This window comes from Epinephelus fuscoguttatus, linkage group LG13 (genome assembly GCF_011397635.1).
Source record: "Epinephelus fuscoguttatus linkage group LG13, E.fuscoguttatus.final_Chr_v1".
NCBI classification, from domain to species: Eukaryota; Metazoa; Chordata; class Actinopteri; order Perciformes; family Serranidae; genus Epinephelus; species Epinephelus fuscoguttatus.
In genome coordinates, this window is record NC_064764.1 from 37,397,245 (window position 1) to 37,414,577 (window position 17,333).

The following is a 17,333-nucleotide window of genomic DNA, read 5'->3' on the forward strand; positions in this document are numbered from 1 at the left end:
TACCAATCTCCCTCATTGTCTCCCTGCAATTATGAATAAAAGGCTTAACGTTACAGTAACAAGAAGGGTCCCGGACAGTGGCATATAAATAACGTCTTGGGTTTCAGAGTAAAACCTCCACTGACAAACCGCTTGAGCTGTTCTCAGCAGCTTAGCATCGTCAATCACAGCAACAACAGCAACAATATAGCGGCGCAAGGAGCCAGACATTGGCAGGAAGCTCTCCAATTCACGACAATTTTTTAAGGTACTCAGGTTTAAAACTTATGGAAATACGGAAATACTGGTTGAACTTTGTTCCAGAGGACATGAAATCCTTTCCAAGACGGACTATTCATCCATGGAAGCGCCTGGAATTAATCCGAGTTGCCATCAGACCCAGACTGTGGAGATACAGACGACAGAAGCGAGGTAAAAGGGCAGGCTGACAGACTACGTCAGGCTCCACACAGACTGGCCCTTCCAAGCTTACTCCTCGTTAAGGCTTGCTCTCTTAGTCTCTTGGTGGTCAGGTGACAGGGAGGCCTACACACTGCACTGACACACCTGGAGAACCCCGACACCTGCGTGAGAATTCTGTTTGTTGAGTTCAGCTCGGCATTTAACACTGTCAACCCCGGGCAAGCTGGTCAACAAGCTGCTGTCACTGGGCCTGGACCACCACCTCTGCAGCTGGATTAAGGACTTCCTCTCCAACAGACCACAGCACGTGAGACTTGGAGATCTCATCTCCTCTAACACCATCCTCAATACCAGCACCCCCCAAGGCTGTGTTCTCAGTCCACTCCTATACTCACTATTCACAGACGACTGCACTCCCATCCATAACACAAACTACACATACAAGTTTGCAGATGACACAGCTGTGGTGGGGTTCATAACCAACAATTATGAGACAGCCTACAGAGAGGAGATCCAGGCCCTCACATCCTGGTGTCAGAACAATGACTTGCTTTTCAGCTCCAACAAGACAAAGGAGCTCGTTACTGACTTCAGGAGACACAAGGACACAACACATGCCAGTCTGGTGATCACTGGAGAAGAAAAACTGGGCTTCCACAGAAACTCCTCACCAACTTCTACCACTGCACCATAGCAAGTGTCCTGAGCTATGGATGCACAGTGTGGTTCTCCAGCTGCACCTCAGAGGAGTGGAAGGACTTGCAGCGGATAATCAAAACTGCATTGAGGGTCACTGGTGCCCCTCTTCCATTTTGCACCTCACTCTCTATATTCATTTGAACTCATTCGACTTTCGCATCAGCTTACGCGAAACATAATGCGCCTTTCCAGCAGCTCCGCAGGTTATTGCTCTTCTCAGCTTCTTTTGTTACTCTACATGCTGATATGGCATTTCACCCACCTAAACTCGCTTTATTGACTCTATGCTGTGGACATGGCATTTCACCCACCTAAACTCGTTTATTGGAATAATCAACTCCTCGCTCTGAAGACTAAGTCCCATGCCGGTGTGGTTTCATATTTACCCGACAAAGTGAGGAGACCGTATTGCGGCTGCAGAGCCGGCGCAAAGCTAGCGGAAAAGCTGCTGGTTAAGAAGTGGTTATATAAACCTTCGATACCTTCAGTGATCATGGGAAATGTGAACTCACTAGCTAATAAGATCGACAAACTGGCTGCGCTGGTGAAAAATGTTAAGACCTACAGAGAGTGCAGTTTGTTGTGCTTCTCTGAAACATGGCTAACGACTAGCATTCCAGATGTTAACGTGGAGCTACTCGGCTTCAGCACAGTCAGGTTGGACAGAGACACAAAAGTCTGCAGGAAGCGAAAAGGAGGAGGATTTGCTGTGTACGTGAACACAAGGTGGTGTAATCCTGGGCATGTAAACATCAGGTCTCCATTTGCTGCAGGGACATCGACCTTCTGGCTGTAAGTTTGCGTCCCTATTACTTGCCTAGAGAGTTTGGACACGCCATTGTTGTCATTGTTTACATCCCGCCACAAATCGACGCAGAAGTAGCGTGTGACGTCACCCACTTTGCTGTTGCTAAACTACAAACACAGCATCCTGAGGTACTTGTGTTAATCTCTGGGGACTTTAATCATGTGACTCTAGACACTACACTACCTGTTTTTTTCCCACTATGTGGACTGTAACACCAGGGGAAATAGGACTACTGACCTACTGTATGCAAATGTAAAGGATGCATACAGGGCCACCCCGCTGCCTGCACTGGGAAAAGTGGACCACAATCTTATTCTGCTTCAGCCTCACTACAAACTGAAGGTGAGGAGGCTACCCACAACCACACACTCATTCAGGAAGTGGTCTCCTGGGGCAGAGCATGCTCTGAGAGACTGCTTTGGAACTACTACTACTACTTTGGATCGAGGAGGTTGTTGACTGCACCACTGACTACATTAACTTCTGTATGGACGTTGTTGTTCCTTTAAGAACGGTGCCCTGCTATGCTAACAACAAGCCCTTGATTACGAGTCACATTAAAGGCCTTCTGAATCAGAAGAAGAAGGCCTTTAAAGATGGTGATCAGCAGGAGCTTAGACGCGTGCAGTGGGAACTCAGAGTCCAGCTCAGGGAGGCAAAGGAGCAATACAGGAGAAAGTTGGAGCAGAAGTTGCAGAACAACAGCATGAAGGACGTATGGAACGAGTTGAAGATCATCAGCGGCTGCAGCTCGAGGCGGGGCACCACCATCGAGGGGGATGTGGGCAGAGTGAACCAGTTGAACAACTTCTTAAACAGGTTTGACAACCCCATCCCAATCTCACCTCTGATCACCACGCTCCCCACGCCCCCATGCTCTCTCCCTCCCCCTACGAGTAGACACCTGCACTAAGGAGACTCCCTCCCCACCTGCAATCACAGCAGCCCAGGTGCGCGGAGAGCTGAGGAGGCTTCACCCCAGCAAAGCAGCAGGTCCAGATGGAGTATCCCCTCGACTGCTGAAGGCCTGCACGTCGGAGCTGGGAGACCCTCATCCTGCAGAGCTGAATGACTTCAGGCCGGTCACCCTGACATGACGTGATAAAGACCATGGAGCGGCTGCTGCTACACCACCTGAGGCCACAGGTTCGCCACGCCCTCGACCCGCTGCAGTTCACGTACCAGTAGAAGGTGGGAGTGGAGGATGCCATCGACTACATGCCACACTGATCCCTCTCTCACCTGGACAGAGGCAGCTGTGCCTGGACTACTCCAGTACCTTCAATACCATCCAGCCTCAGCTCCTCAGGCACAAACTGACTGATATGGGAGTAGGCTTACACCTGGTGGCATGGCTAAGGTCTGCCTGTCAGGTAGACCTCAGTATGTGCAACTGGGGGACTGCAGGTCTGACACTGTGGTCAGAAGCACAGGAGCGCCGCAGGGGAGCGGCTGCTGCTCCACCACCTGAGGCCACAGGTTCGCCACACCCTCGACCCGCTGCAGTTCGCGTACCAGGAGAAGGTGGGAGTGGAGGATGCCATTGTCTACATGCTACACTGATCTCTCTCTCACCTGGACAGAGGCAGCGGTGCTGTGAGAACTACATTTCTGGACTACTCCAGCACCTTCAATACCATCCAGCCTCAGCTCCTCAGGCACAAACTGACTGATATGGGAGTAGGCTTACACCTGGTGGCATGGCTGAGGTCTGCCTGTCAGGTAGACCTCAGTATGTGCAACTGGGGGACTGCAGGTCTGACACTGTGGTCAGAAGCACAGGAGCGCCACAGGGGACTGTGCTTTCTCCTGTCCTGTTCACCCTGAACACGTTGGACTTCCAATACAACTCGGAGTCCTGTCACATGCAAAAGTTTGCGAACGACACAGCCATTGTGGGCTGTATTGGTAGTGGACAGGAGGAGAAGTACAAGAAATAAGATGGTGGACAGGGCCGACTGTACTTCCTCAGAAGGCTGGCATCCTTAGTTTAATCTGGGCAGACAGTCTCAAAACTTATAAGAAGGGCCTCCGTAATGCCAGAGCAAACTATTACTCAGCATTAATAGAAGACAATAAGAACAACCCCAGGTTTCTTTTCAGCACTGTAGCCAGGCTGACTGAGAGTCAAAGCTCTATTGAGCCTTGTATTCCTTTAGCCCTTAGCAGTAATGATTTTATGAGCTTTTTTAATGACAAAATTCTAACTATTAGAGGCAAAATTCACGACCTCCTGTCCTCAGATAGTACCTATCTAACCTCAAACACAGCTGTAAAACCTAATATATATTTAGATTGCTTCTCCCCAATTTCTCGTCAAGAATTGACCGCAGTGACTTCAACGTGTCTCTTAGACCCCACCCCAACTGGGCTACTTAAGGAGGTCTTACCTTTAGTTAACACTCATATATTAGATATGATCAATATATCCTTATTAACAGGCTATGTACCACAGTCTTTTGAGGTAGCTGTAATTAAACCTCTACTAAAAAAGCCCACCCTGGATCCAGAGGTGTTAGCCAACTATAGACCAATATCTAATTTTCTCTTTATGTCAAAGATCCTTGAGAAAGTAGTCACAGACCAGCTGTGTGATTTTCTCCAGGATAATAATCTATTTGAGGAATTTCAGTCAGGATTTAGAGTGCATCATAGCACTGAGACAGCACTAGTTAAAATTACAAATGACCTTCTGATTGCTTCAGACAAAGGACTTGTCTCTGTACTTGTTTTATTAGATCTTAGTGCAGCGTTTGACACAATTGACCATCAAATTCTACTGCAGAGACTGGAACACTTAATTGACCTAAAAGGTTCTGCACTAAGCTGGTTTAAATCTTATTTGTCTGATCGTTTTCAGTTTGTTGAGGTTCATAATGAATCATCCTTACGTACCAAAGTTTGTTTTGGAGTTCCGCAAGGTTCTGTGCTCGGACCAATCCTATTTACTCTATATATGCTTCCTTTAGGTAACATCATTAGAAATCACTCTATAAATTTCCATTGTTATGCGGATGATACACAGTTGTATTTATCAATGAAGCCAGAAGAAAGTAATCAATTAACTAAACTCCATGACTGCCTTAAAGACATAAAAACCTGGATGAGCACCAATTTCCTGATGTTAAATTCAGACAAAACTGAAGTTATTGTTCTTGGCCCCAGACAACTCAGAGACTCTTTATCTGATGATATAGTTTCTCTAGATGGCATTGCTCTGGCCTCTAGCACTACCGTAAGAAACCTCGGAGTAACATTTGATCAAGATTTGTCTTTTAATTCTCATTTAAAACAAACCTCACTGACTGCATTTTTTCATTTGCGTAATATTGCGAAAATTTGGCCTATCCTGACCCGAAAAGATGCAGAAAAATTGGTCCACGCTTTTGTTACCTCAAGGCTGGATTACTGTAACTCTCTATTATCAGGTAGCTCTAATAAGTCCTTAAAAACTCTCCAGCTAATTCAGAATGCAGCAGCACGTGTACTAACAGGAACTAAGAAACGAGATCATATTTCTCCTGTTTTAGCTTCTCTGCACTGGCTCCCTGTAAAATCCAGAATTGAATTTAAAATCCTACTGTTAACTTATAAAGCTCTAAATGGTCAGGCTCCGTCATATCTTAGAGAGCTCATAGTGCCTTATTATCCCACCAGAACACTGCGCTCTGAGAACGCAGGGTTACTCGTGGTCCCTAAAGTCTCCAAAAGTAGATCAGGAGCCAGAGCCTTCAGCTATCAGGCTCCTCTCCTGTGGAATCATCTTCCTGTTACGGTCCGCGAGGCAGACACCGTCTTCACATTTAAGACTAGACTTAAGACTTTCCTCTTTGATAAAGCTTCTAGTTAGGGCTGGCTCAGGCTTGCCCTGTATCAGCCCCTAGTTAGGCTGACTTAGGCCTAGTCTGCCGGAGGACCCCCCTATAATACACCGGGCACCTTCTCTTCTTCTTCTTCTCTCTCTCTCTCTCTCTCTCTCTCTCTCTCTCTCTCTCGTATTCTATTACTGCATCTTGCTGACTCGGCCATTCTGGATGTCACTAACTCGGCTTCTTCTCCAGAGCCTTTGTGCTCCACTGTCTCTCAGATTAACTCATATCACAGCAGTGCCTGGACAGCGTGACGTGTGTGATTGTGCTGCTGCCGTGGTCCTGTCAGATGCCTCCTGCTGCTGCTGCCATCATTAGTCATTAGTCATACTTCTACTGTTATTATACACATATGATTATTGTCACACATGTATACTGCCAGATATTAATATATACTTTCAACATATTGTATCACAGTAGCCAGAACTATAACTCTAATATTATTACTTTCAATAATGTTGTTGTAAGCTACTGTCATTACCGTCTGTCCTGCATCTCTCTCTCTCTCTCTCTCTCTTTCTGTCTCATTGTGTCATACGGATTACTGTTAATTTATTATGCTGATCTGTTCTGTACGACATCTATTGCACGTCTGCCCGTCCTGGAAGAGGGATCCCTCCTCAGTTGCTCTTCCTGAGGTTTCTACCGTTTTTTTTCCCCGTTAAAGGGTTTTTTTGGGGGAGTTTTTCCTTATCTGCTGTGAGGGTTCTAAGGACAGAGGGATGTTGTATGCTGTAAAGCCCTGTGAGGCAAATTGTGATTAGTGATATTGTATTGTATAAATAAAATTGATTGATTGATTGATGGGTGGCACAGTGGTGTGGTGGTTAGCACTGTCGCCTCACAGCAAGAGGGTTGCCGGTTTGATCCAGGGTGTGGGAGCCCTTCTGTGTGGAGTTTGCATGTTCTCCCCGTGTCAGTGTGGGTTCTCTCCGGGCACTCCGGCTTCCTCCCACAGTCCAAAGACATGCAGATTGGGGTCTAGGTTAATTGATAACTCTAAATTGACCGTAGGTGTGAATGTGAACGTGAATGGTTGTCTGTCTCTATGTGTCAGCCCTGCAACAGTCTGGCGACCTGTCCAGGGTGTACCCTGCCTCTCGCCCGATGTCAGCTGGGATAGGCCCCAACCCCCCCCGCGACCCTCAAGAGGATGAAGTGGTTAGAAGATGAATGAATGAATGAATGAATGAATGATTGATTGATTGAACATCTGCAAAAAACTCTGATGTTCTATCAGACTGTTGTGGCAAGCGCCCTCTTCTATACGGTGGTGTGCTGGGGAGGCAGCATCAAGAAGGGGGACCCCTCACAACTGGACCAATTGGTGAGGAAAGCGGGCTCTGTTGTGGGGACACAGAGCTGGACAGCCTGACATCCGTGGCAGAGCGACGAGCGCTGAGCAGAGTCCTGTCAATCATAGACAATCCACTGCATTCACTGCACAGTACCATCCACAGGCAGAGGAGCAGATTCAGTGACAGGCTGCTATCTGCTACTGAGGAAATCGTTCCTCCCATACGTCATGCGGCTCTTTAACTCCACCCAGAGGAGATAACTGTGGGTGTCTAATTGTGTATGTATGCTAACTTCATTGGTCAAACGGACCACACATCAATATTCTCTCATCTTACTTCACTGTTGTTAGGTATGCTTTTTTCCATTACCTTGCTGGCTACAAAATAAATCATTTTCTTTGGTTTCTGTCTTTTTCACCCAAAGACAGCCCCTAGAGTACAGCATGCACTCCCAGTTTAAGGGTCAGTGGGCTCCGTTATGTATTTTTGCCTGCACCTTACTACAAATTTTTCCTCAAACTACTGGCTTTTTGACGGTTATTATGTAATGTGACCTATTTTGCTTGATATTTAGAGTACAAAACAATGTCAGTATCATCAGAAAGCTGGGATTCACTTCTAACTGTATAAAACTCATTGCTGTTTGCAGCTTTTCTGCTGCTGTTATATGGATACAGAATTCTGCCTCTTAATTTCTAGTCCTAGTACGCTGCTTTGTCAATCAGCTCTTCATTGTCCAGTAAAATTGTAACGAGTCAATATGATTTGTCTACATATTCTGCTGACAATGTGTACTGAATGTTTTTATCCATACTGTTCTGAATACAAATTCCATTCACCATCACCACATCTGGAACCCTTCAAAGAGAGACAGCTAAAGCAAGCTTGACGCACCCAACATCGTTTCTAAAATGCACTGAGAGTGCAGGAGCTGCTGATGGCTCAGCAGGTACTGAACAAAGTAAAGTGGAAATCCCTGCAAATGTTGCCAAGACTGTACCAATACCAGGCTTATTATGAACCCATAACAATTTAGAAAAAAAAAAAACAATATCAACCTTATTTTTCCTATACCTGAATTTCATGTGTTGACATCAAGAGTGTAATTTCCTGATTATTCATGGCTTAGTATAACATATCATTCTTATTTCTTTCTTCTTCAAAATTATGTCTGACAGTTGTGTAAACATATGACAATGCTTAAAAAGTTTATCTCCTCCAAAACCATCACATTTAAAGATGCTTGATGTTTAAAAGTCATGTTAACTGTGATAGAAGTTCAGTGTAGCCGAACATGATTTTAATCAGAAACACTGGTGACATGACCCCAAAATCTCAGTGGAAGTTCTGGCCCTGTGACGGATTTGTTAAACAATTCATTTGTAACACCACTTTTTTGATATTCGCTGAATTGCACACAAAAACACATGATAAAGAAAAAAACAAAGACGGACTTAACCGTTTTTGCAAGTGAACCTTTTGTTTGTATGTGGGTGTGATACTGAAACAATTATTTTAGAGCAACAAATTCAGAATGAAACTTGTGATTACTCAACAGAATGAAAATACAATGTTAAAATTTCATTGATCAGTCATTACATTTTCAGGGCTGATGTTATGCTTTACTGTGTATAAGTCATACTAACAAATTCTTACATTAAACAAAACCAAATGATCACAGGGAGTCACTTATCCTTAGCATGATTGTAGAAAAATAAGACAATAATCAATATTTATGCATTACTTCATTTTGGCTTGACAGAACAACCTCTTAAGATGTTTGGAAATTTCTTTCATCTTTAATCCATACATGATTGGATTAAATAGAGGATGATACAAAACAATTTGTAAAGTCATTATTAAATGCACAATTTCTGGAAAAACAGGTTCCAGTCCAACTATAATGACATCATACACACACAAACAGGAAAAGTTTACCAAAACGATCAAGTGCGGTAAACAAGTCTGTGCAGCCTTTTTTCTGACTTCTCTACCATTTTGATAAGTTATTACAAATATCCTAGTGTATGTAAAAAGTATGAAAAGCACAGGAACAAGTGCAAGATTAACTAGCATAATCATATCTCGTACAAGGCGTGCTCTTGAGATCACACACTGAAGTTTATAAACTGTATTGTTACAAAAAAACCCTTTTAAAATTAAGTTACAAAGTTTTTTATTAGCACTCACACCAGTTGGCACTGCCATCTCGCAAGCAGGCAGAACCCAAGCTAAAACCAGGAAAATACTGACAGTTGTTTTGGTCATGATAGTTGGATATTTCAGAGGTTTACATATTGAAACATACCTGTCATAAGCCATGACTGCCAACAGTAAGAACTCTGAAGCAGCTAAAGAGTAAAACACCTGAAACTGAAAGAGACACGCAGAATATGATATGATCTGTTTTTCAGATAAAAAGACAATCAAAAGCTTTGGGTAGACAGCAGTGCTGAGAAGGACAGAGTTCAGTAACAAAGCTGCAATGAATATGTACATAGGCTCATGAAGGTTTTTGTGAACCCAGATAAGGTACACAATAGTGGAATTACTGCATATTATTAGAATATATACTATGAACATAATCACAAAATACACATATCTGTATTTGTCCACTTCGACATGCCCACCAAGAGTTATATATGTTACGTTGAATTCATCATCCATTAAGGTCGTTAAAAAACTGAACAGACAGATTATACACAAGAAAATAACTGTGAAAATAGCCGTTACTGAATAAAGATGTAACCTGTACTGAAGAGTCTTTTACATTTACCTGACCTGAAAACACACTCAGAGAATATTCATCTACAGAACTCACAGAGTGAAGTGTTTGGGTCTGTGGAATGTTCATTTTTAACAGATTGTTTAACCCTCCATAGATCTCATGGAAACTCTTCACCAAGAACACTTGTAAACAACTTCATCAAACTCTGGAGGCCTGAACTCTAGAGGAAATAGACCCAGAGGTGGAAGACGAAATTGCAAAGCCTCTGTTTAGTTAGTCAAATGTTTGGTGGAGGACATTTTATGTGCTTCAGCATACCCAAAGCTGGGAAGAGGACATTGACCTCAGCAGGGGTTACAACAACAGTGCAGAAAATTAAAGTCACCAAATGGTGAAATGGTGTTGTAAAAGTGTATGAGAGGGGAATCTTAAAATGCAATTATTTCTTTTATTTATTTATTTATTTTCTAATTTAATTTATTTTCTAAATGCTTCAAAATCAGGAGCTCTACATTTGTGTAAATAATATTTTGTCGGCAGAATAAACTTGTTTTGCAATATATTCAACATGTCAGTATTTGTGGACATGTTCCCAGTCTCAGACACCTCATCCAAGTCATGTGATCGGCTACCTCATTACACAAACAACTATTACTAGGACTATAAACAAAAAACCCCAATTGAATTATCATGTAACAATTTGGCCACAGTTTATTAATAATTGCTCTGCCTCTGGCAGTTCCATGAGATGTGCTCTGGGCTCTGCCACACCCTGACCACTTTCAGAAAGATGATGGAGAGGGAGCTAACCCAGACCAAAAAGCTGCACTTGAGCACAGTGGGAAGACCACAGCCGATGGCCTACCAGCACATACAGTACAGGCCAAAAGTTTGGACACACCTTCTCATTCAATGCGTTTTGTTTATTTTCATGACTATTTACATTGTAGATTCTCACTGAAGGCATCAAAACTATGAATGAACACATGTGGAGTTATGTACTTAACAAAAAAGGTGAAATAACTGAAAACATGTTTTATATTCTAGTTTCTTCAAAATAGCCACCCTTTGCTCTGATTACTGCTTTGCACACTCTTGGCATTCTCTCCATGAGCTTCAAGAGGTAGTCACCTGAAATGGTTTTCCAACAGTCTTGAAGGAGTTCCCAGAGGTGTTTAGCACTTGTTGGCCCCTTTGCCTTCACTCTGCGGTCCAGCTCACCCCAAACCATCTCGATTGGGTTCAGGTCCGGTGACTGTGGAGGCCAGGTCATCTGCCGCAGCACTCCATCACTCTCCTTCTTGGTCAAATATCCCTTACACAGCCTGGAGGTGTGTTTGGGGTCATTGTCCTGTTGAAAAATAAATGATCGTCCAACTAAACGCAAACCGGATGGGATGGCATGTCGCTGCAGGATGCTGTGGTAGCCATGCTGGTTCAGTGTGCCTTCAATTTTGAATAAATCCCCAACAGTGTCACCAGCAAAACACCCCACACCATCACACCTCCTCCTCCATGCTTCACAGTGGGAACCAGGCATGTGGAATCCATCCGTTCACCTTTTCTTCTCACAAAGACACGGCGGTTGGAACCAAAGATCTCAAATTTGGACTCATCAGACCAAAGCACAGATTTCCACTGGTCTAATGTCCATTCCTTGTGTTTCTTGGCCCAAACAAATCTCTTCTGCTTGTTGCCTCTCCTTAGCAGTGGTTTCCTAGCAGTTATTTGACCATGAAGGCCTGATTCGCGCAGTCTCCTCTTAACAGTTGTTCTAGAGATGGGTCTGCTGCTAGAACTCTGTGTGGCATTCATCTGGTCTCTGATCTGAGCTGCTGTTAACTTGCGATTTCTGAGGCTGGTGACTCGGATGAACTTATCCTCAGAAGCAGAGGTGACTCTTGGTCTTCCTTTCCTGGGTCGGTCCTCATGTGTGCCAGTTTCGTTGTAGCGCTTGATGGTTTTTGCGACTCCACTTGGGGACACATTTAAAGTTTTTGCAATTTTCCGGACTGACTGACCTTCATTTCTTAAAGTAATGACGGCCACTCGTTTTTCTTTAGTTAGATGATTGATTCTTGCCATAATATGAATTTTAACAGTTGTCCAATAGGGCTGTCGGCTGTGTATTAACCTGACTTCTGCACAACACAACTGATGGTCCCAACCCCATTGATAAAGCAAGAAATTCCACTAATTAACCCTGATAAGGCACACCCGTGAAGTGGAAACCATTTCAGGTGACTACCTCTTGAAGCTCATGGAGAGAATGCCAAGAGTGTGCAAAGCAGTAATCAGAGCAAAGGGTGGCTATTTTGAAGAAACTAGAATATAAAACATGTTTTCAGTTATTTCACCTTTTTTTGTTAAGTACATAACTCCACATGTGTTCATTCATAGTTTTGATGCCTTCAGTGAGAATCTACAATGTAAATAGTCATGAAAATAAAGAAAACGCATTAAATGAGAAGGTGTGTCCAAACTTTTGGCCTGCACTGTACGTTCTGCGCCTGCATGAGAGGAAATAACTCCACAACAGCACAGGGCAGTATTTTGTGACCGCCGTCCCTGACACCAATTCAAGGCGCTGAATCAGCTGAAAAAAGTCAACAAGGGTCAACAGTGTGGGACACACTACAAAGACTGGGGTGATGCTCACTGCTGACCAACCATGAGCTTGATGCGTCAGAGTCTTAAGGATGATGAAGATCCACTCTGTATTCCAGGTAGTATTGTTTATGGCTTTCCTTGGAAAATGAAGCTTTCCTCTGAGGTCAAAGGAGTAACAGAGATACAGTTCACTTGCCTGCATAGTCAAACATTGGAGAGAGCCTTTGGCAAAGTCCCACCCACACCCAAATCACTTTTGCAAGTAAATTCATCTCTGCCTGTTGTTTTATTCACAATTTAAGGAACTGCCTAACAAATATTTTGGTAAGGAGGAAGCTGCACATGGATAGGATTGCCAGGATGGATAAGATGATGATGGCACAGCACAGTATAATCATAATGGCTGATCGGGATGCTGGAGAAAGAAGGCCCAGACAACAAAAATAGAGAAGTCACCACAAAGCAGGGTGTGTGAGAGGTCTGGAGTAGAAATCCAAAGGGAATCAGAGAAGATGGGGCCTGGATGATGGAGATCAGCAGGGCAGAAAAGCTTGGGTAGGTGTCCTGGGGACTGGACACCAGCATAGCAGTAGACCTTAGGGAAACGGCCTGGGGACTGGCCAGTGGCAGAGATCATGCTGACTAGAAGGTAGAGCAGATGATGATTAGGAGGACAACCACAAGACAGGGCCAATGGATGGAGTTGCTCAGGATGGAGCACAGAAGCCAGGGTACATCCTCCATTTGTCAGGATCATGAGGAGGAGTTTGATTGGTCAGAAGATGAGCAAGGCACTATACGAGTACAAGTCCATTTACCATTCAATCTATTTAACTCAAACCACTTCACCTAAAGGTGAAACCTCTTGGTTTGCATCGCGCCTTGGCCTCCTCTGCCAAACCTTTGGGCTCCCGCCAGACCACTACACTGTCCATTCACTGTGCATAGGAGCAGCAACAACCGCTGCATGTATAGCTCCTGTCTCAACAATCAAGGCTATGGGCCGAGGGACATCACAAGCCTATGAGAGTGACTATCGGCCTGAGACTTAAGCCATCCTACATGCTCAAAAAGCCATAAGTGCTCTTAAAAATTGCTGGCTGACAGAATAAATGTATAACATATCTGCTGGGTTCTCTTCATTGTTAATTGTATGTTTATAATTTAGCACTGTTTAGATTGAATTAGCCTCATTGCAATTACCTAATCTAATTTGGCTCTCAGTTAAACTGCTCCTCTGCTGACTCTTCCATATAAGACTCCGGAAGGCCAGAGAGGCTTTCCTCGCATGTGGGTTGAGGGCAGAGGGGTGTGCTCTCTCTGCCTTCGGCTTTCCACGTCGGTGCATGGAAGGCGGAGCCATACTGCCAAGTATCAAATTGCAATGGAAATAAGATTTTCTTTGACTAAAGTGGTCCGAACTGAAATAAAACTCTTAACACCAAATTCAGACAATACAATATTGAAGCTTGTAAAGACATGATGAAAAGCTTGAAAACACTTGTCAGTTGCACTCAGGTCCTACTCAGTACCAATCTCCCTCATTGTCTCCCTGAAATTATGGGCTCTATTTTCCTGGTGCAGCGCAGGGTGGCGCAGAGTGGCGAACCTGCACACGGCACCTTTGTGGTTCTTAACAGTGGGGGCCCTGCTCAACATCCATGGCAGGAAGGCAGCTGGTGCGGACAGGGTCCCAGGACGTGCCCTAAAGGCATGTGCACACCAACTTGCAGCTGTCTTCACCAACATATTTAATAGGTCACTGAAGGAGGCCACAGTTCCCACCTGCTTGAAGGCCGCGACCATTATCCCCATCCTGAAGCGCTCAGCAGTTACAAACTTGAGTGATTATCGGCCTGTTGCACTAACACCGATAATCATGAAATGCTTTGAGAGACTGGTAATGCACTGCATCAAGGCCTCTGTCCCTGCTGACCTCGACCAGTATCAGTTTGCCTATAAAGCCAACAGGTGAAATGAGGACACCATCTCACTCCTGCTCCACACTGCACTGACACACCTGGAGAACCCCGACACCTGCGTGAGAATTCTGTTTGTTGACTTCAGCTTGGCATTTAACACTGTCAACCCCGGGCAAGCTGGTCAACAAACTGCTGTCACTGGGCCTGGACCATCACCTCTGCAGCTGGATTAAGGACTTCCTCTCCAACAGACCACAGCACGTGAGACTTAGAGATCTCATCTCCTCTAAAACCATCCTCAACACCAGCATCCCCCAAGGCTGTGTTCTCAGTCCACTCCTATACTCACTATTCACACACGACTGCACTCCCATCCATAACACAAACTACACATACAAGTTCGCAGATGACACAGCTGTGGTGGGGTTCATAACCAACAATGATGAGACAGCCTACAGAGAGGAGATCCAGGCCGTCACATCCTAGTGTCAGAACAATAACTTGCTTCTCAGCGTGAACAATACAAAGGAGCTCGCACTGACTTCAGGAGACACAAGGACACAACACATGCCAGTCTGGTGATCACTGGAGAAAAAAAACTGGGTTTCCACAGAAACTCTTCACCAAATTCTACCACTGCACCATAGCAAGTGTCCTGAGCTATGGATGCACAGTGTGGTTCTCCAACTGCACCTCAGAGGAGTGGAAGGACTTGCAGTTGATAATCAAAACTGCACTGAGGGTCATTGGTGCCCCTCTTCCATCCTTGGAATACATCAACTCTGCCCGGCTGAGAAACAGAGCTGAAAAGATCAGGTCTGACTGCACACACCCCGGACAATGTCTTTTTTACACAATCCCCTCTGGCAGGCTCAGGGTCATGAGGGCACAGACAGAAAGACTTAAAAACAGCTTCTTCCCTGCAGCTGCAGCTCGAGGCGGGGTGCCACCATCGAGGGGGATGTGGGCAGAGTGAACCGGTTGAACAACTTCTTCAACAGGTTTGATGACCCCATCCCACTCCCACCTCTGATCACCACGCCCCCCACGCCCTCTTCTGCTCTCTCCCTCCCCCTATGAGCAGACACCTGCACAAAGGAGACTCCCTCCCCACCTGCAATCACAGCAGCCCAGGTGTGCGGAGAGCTGAGGAGGCTTCACCCCAGCAAAGCAGCAGGTCCAGGAGTATCCCCTCGACTGCTGAAGGCCTGTACGTCGTAGCTGGGAGATCCTCATCCGGCAGAGCTGAATGACTTCAGGCCGGTCACCCTGACATGATGTGATAAAGACCATGGAGCGGCTGCTGCTACCGCTGCAGTTCGCGTACCAGGAGAAAGTGGGAGTGGAGGATGCCATCGTCTACATGCTACACTGATCCCAGTCTGATACAACATCTGCAAAAAACTGTTGCTGATGTTCTATCAGACTGTTGTGGCGAGCGCCCTCTTCTATGCGGTGGTGTGCTGGGGAGGCAGCATCAAGAAGAGGGACCCCTCACAACTGGACAAATTGGTGAGGAAAGCGGGCTCTGTTGTGGGCACAGAGCTGGACAGCCTGACATCTGTGGCAGAGTGACGGGCGCTGAGCAGAGTCCTGTCAATCATAGACAATCCACTGCATCCACTGCACAGTACCATCCACAGGCAGAGGAGCAGTTTCAGTGGCAGGCTGCTATCTGCTACTGAGGAAATCGTTCCTCCCATACATCATGCGGCTCTTCAACTCCACCCAGAGGAGATAACTGTGGGTGTCTAATTGTGTATGTATGCTAACTTCATTGGTCAAACAGACCACACATCAATATTCTGTCATCTTACTTCGCTGTTGTTAGGTATGCTTTTTTCTGTTACCTTGCTGGCTAGGTGTTTTTCACCTAAAGACAGCCCCTTGAGTACAGCATGCACTCCCAGTTTAAGGGTCAGTGGGCTCCGTTATGTATTTTTGCCTGCACCTTATTACAAACTTTTCCTCAAACTACTGGCTTTTTGACGGTTATTATGTAATGTGACCTATTTTGCTTGATATTTAGAGTACAAAACAATGTCAGTATCATCAGAAAGCTGAGATTCTCCTCTAACTATAAAATTCAATGTTGCATTACCTTTTTTTTAAAAAAAAAAGTTTTTGAACAGCTTTTCTGCTGCTGTTATATGGATACAGAATTCTGCCTCTTAATTTCTCGTACGCTGCTTTGTCAATCAGCTCTTCATTGTCCAGTGAAATTGTAATGAGTCAATATGATTTGTCTACACATTCTGCTGACAATGTGTAGTGAATGGTTTTATCCATACTGTTCTGAATACCAATTCTATTCACAATCACCACATCTGGAACCCTTGAAAGAGAGACAGCTAAAGCAAGCTTGACGCACCCAACATCGTTTCTAAAATGCACTGAGAGTGCAGGAGCTGCTGATGGCTCAGCAGGTACTGAACAAAGTAAAGTGGAAATCACTGCAAATGTTGCCAAGACTGTACCAATACCAGGCTTATTATGAACCCATAACAATTTAGAAAAAAAAACCAATATCAACCTTATTTTTCCTATACCTGAATTTCATGTGTTGACATCAAGAGTGTAATTTCCTGATTATTCATGGCTTAGTATAACATATCATTCTTATTTCTTTCTTCTTCAAAATTATGTCTGACAGTTGTGTAAACATATGACAATGCTTAAAAAGTTTATCTCCTCCAAAACCATCACATTTAAAGATGCTTGATGTTTAAAAGTCATGTTAACTGTGATAGAAGTTCAGTGTAGCCGAACATGATTTTAATCAGAAACACTGGTGACATGACCCCAAAATCTCAGTGGAAGTTCTGGCCCTGTGACGGATTTGTTAAACAATTCATTTGTAACACCACTTTTTTGATATTCTCTGAATTGCACACAAAAACACACGATAAAGAAAAAAACAAAGACGGACTTAACTGTTTTTGCAAGTGAACCTTTTGTTTGTATGTGGGTGTGATACTGAAACAATTATTTTAGAGC

General features: G+C 44.5%; 1 protein-coding gene across 1 annotated transcript; it reads right to left on the minus strand.

The window, feature by feature from the left end:
* Positions 1–8,816: 8,816 nt before the first annotated feature.
* Positions 8,817–9,743, minus strand: LOC125899805 (olfactory receptor 11A1-like). Its single transcript, XM_049594367.1, has one exon. The coding sequence runs from the start codon at positions 9,741–9,743 to the stop codon at positions 8,817–8,819; it is 927 nt and encodes a 308-aa protein (XP_049450324.1).
* Positions 9,744–17,333: the final 7,590 nt, after the last annotated feature.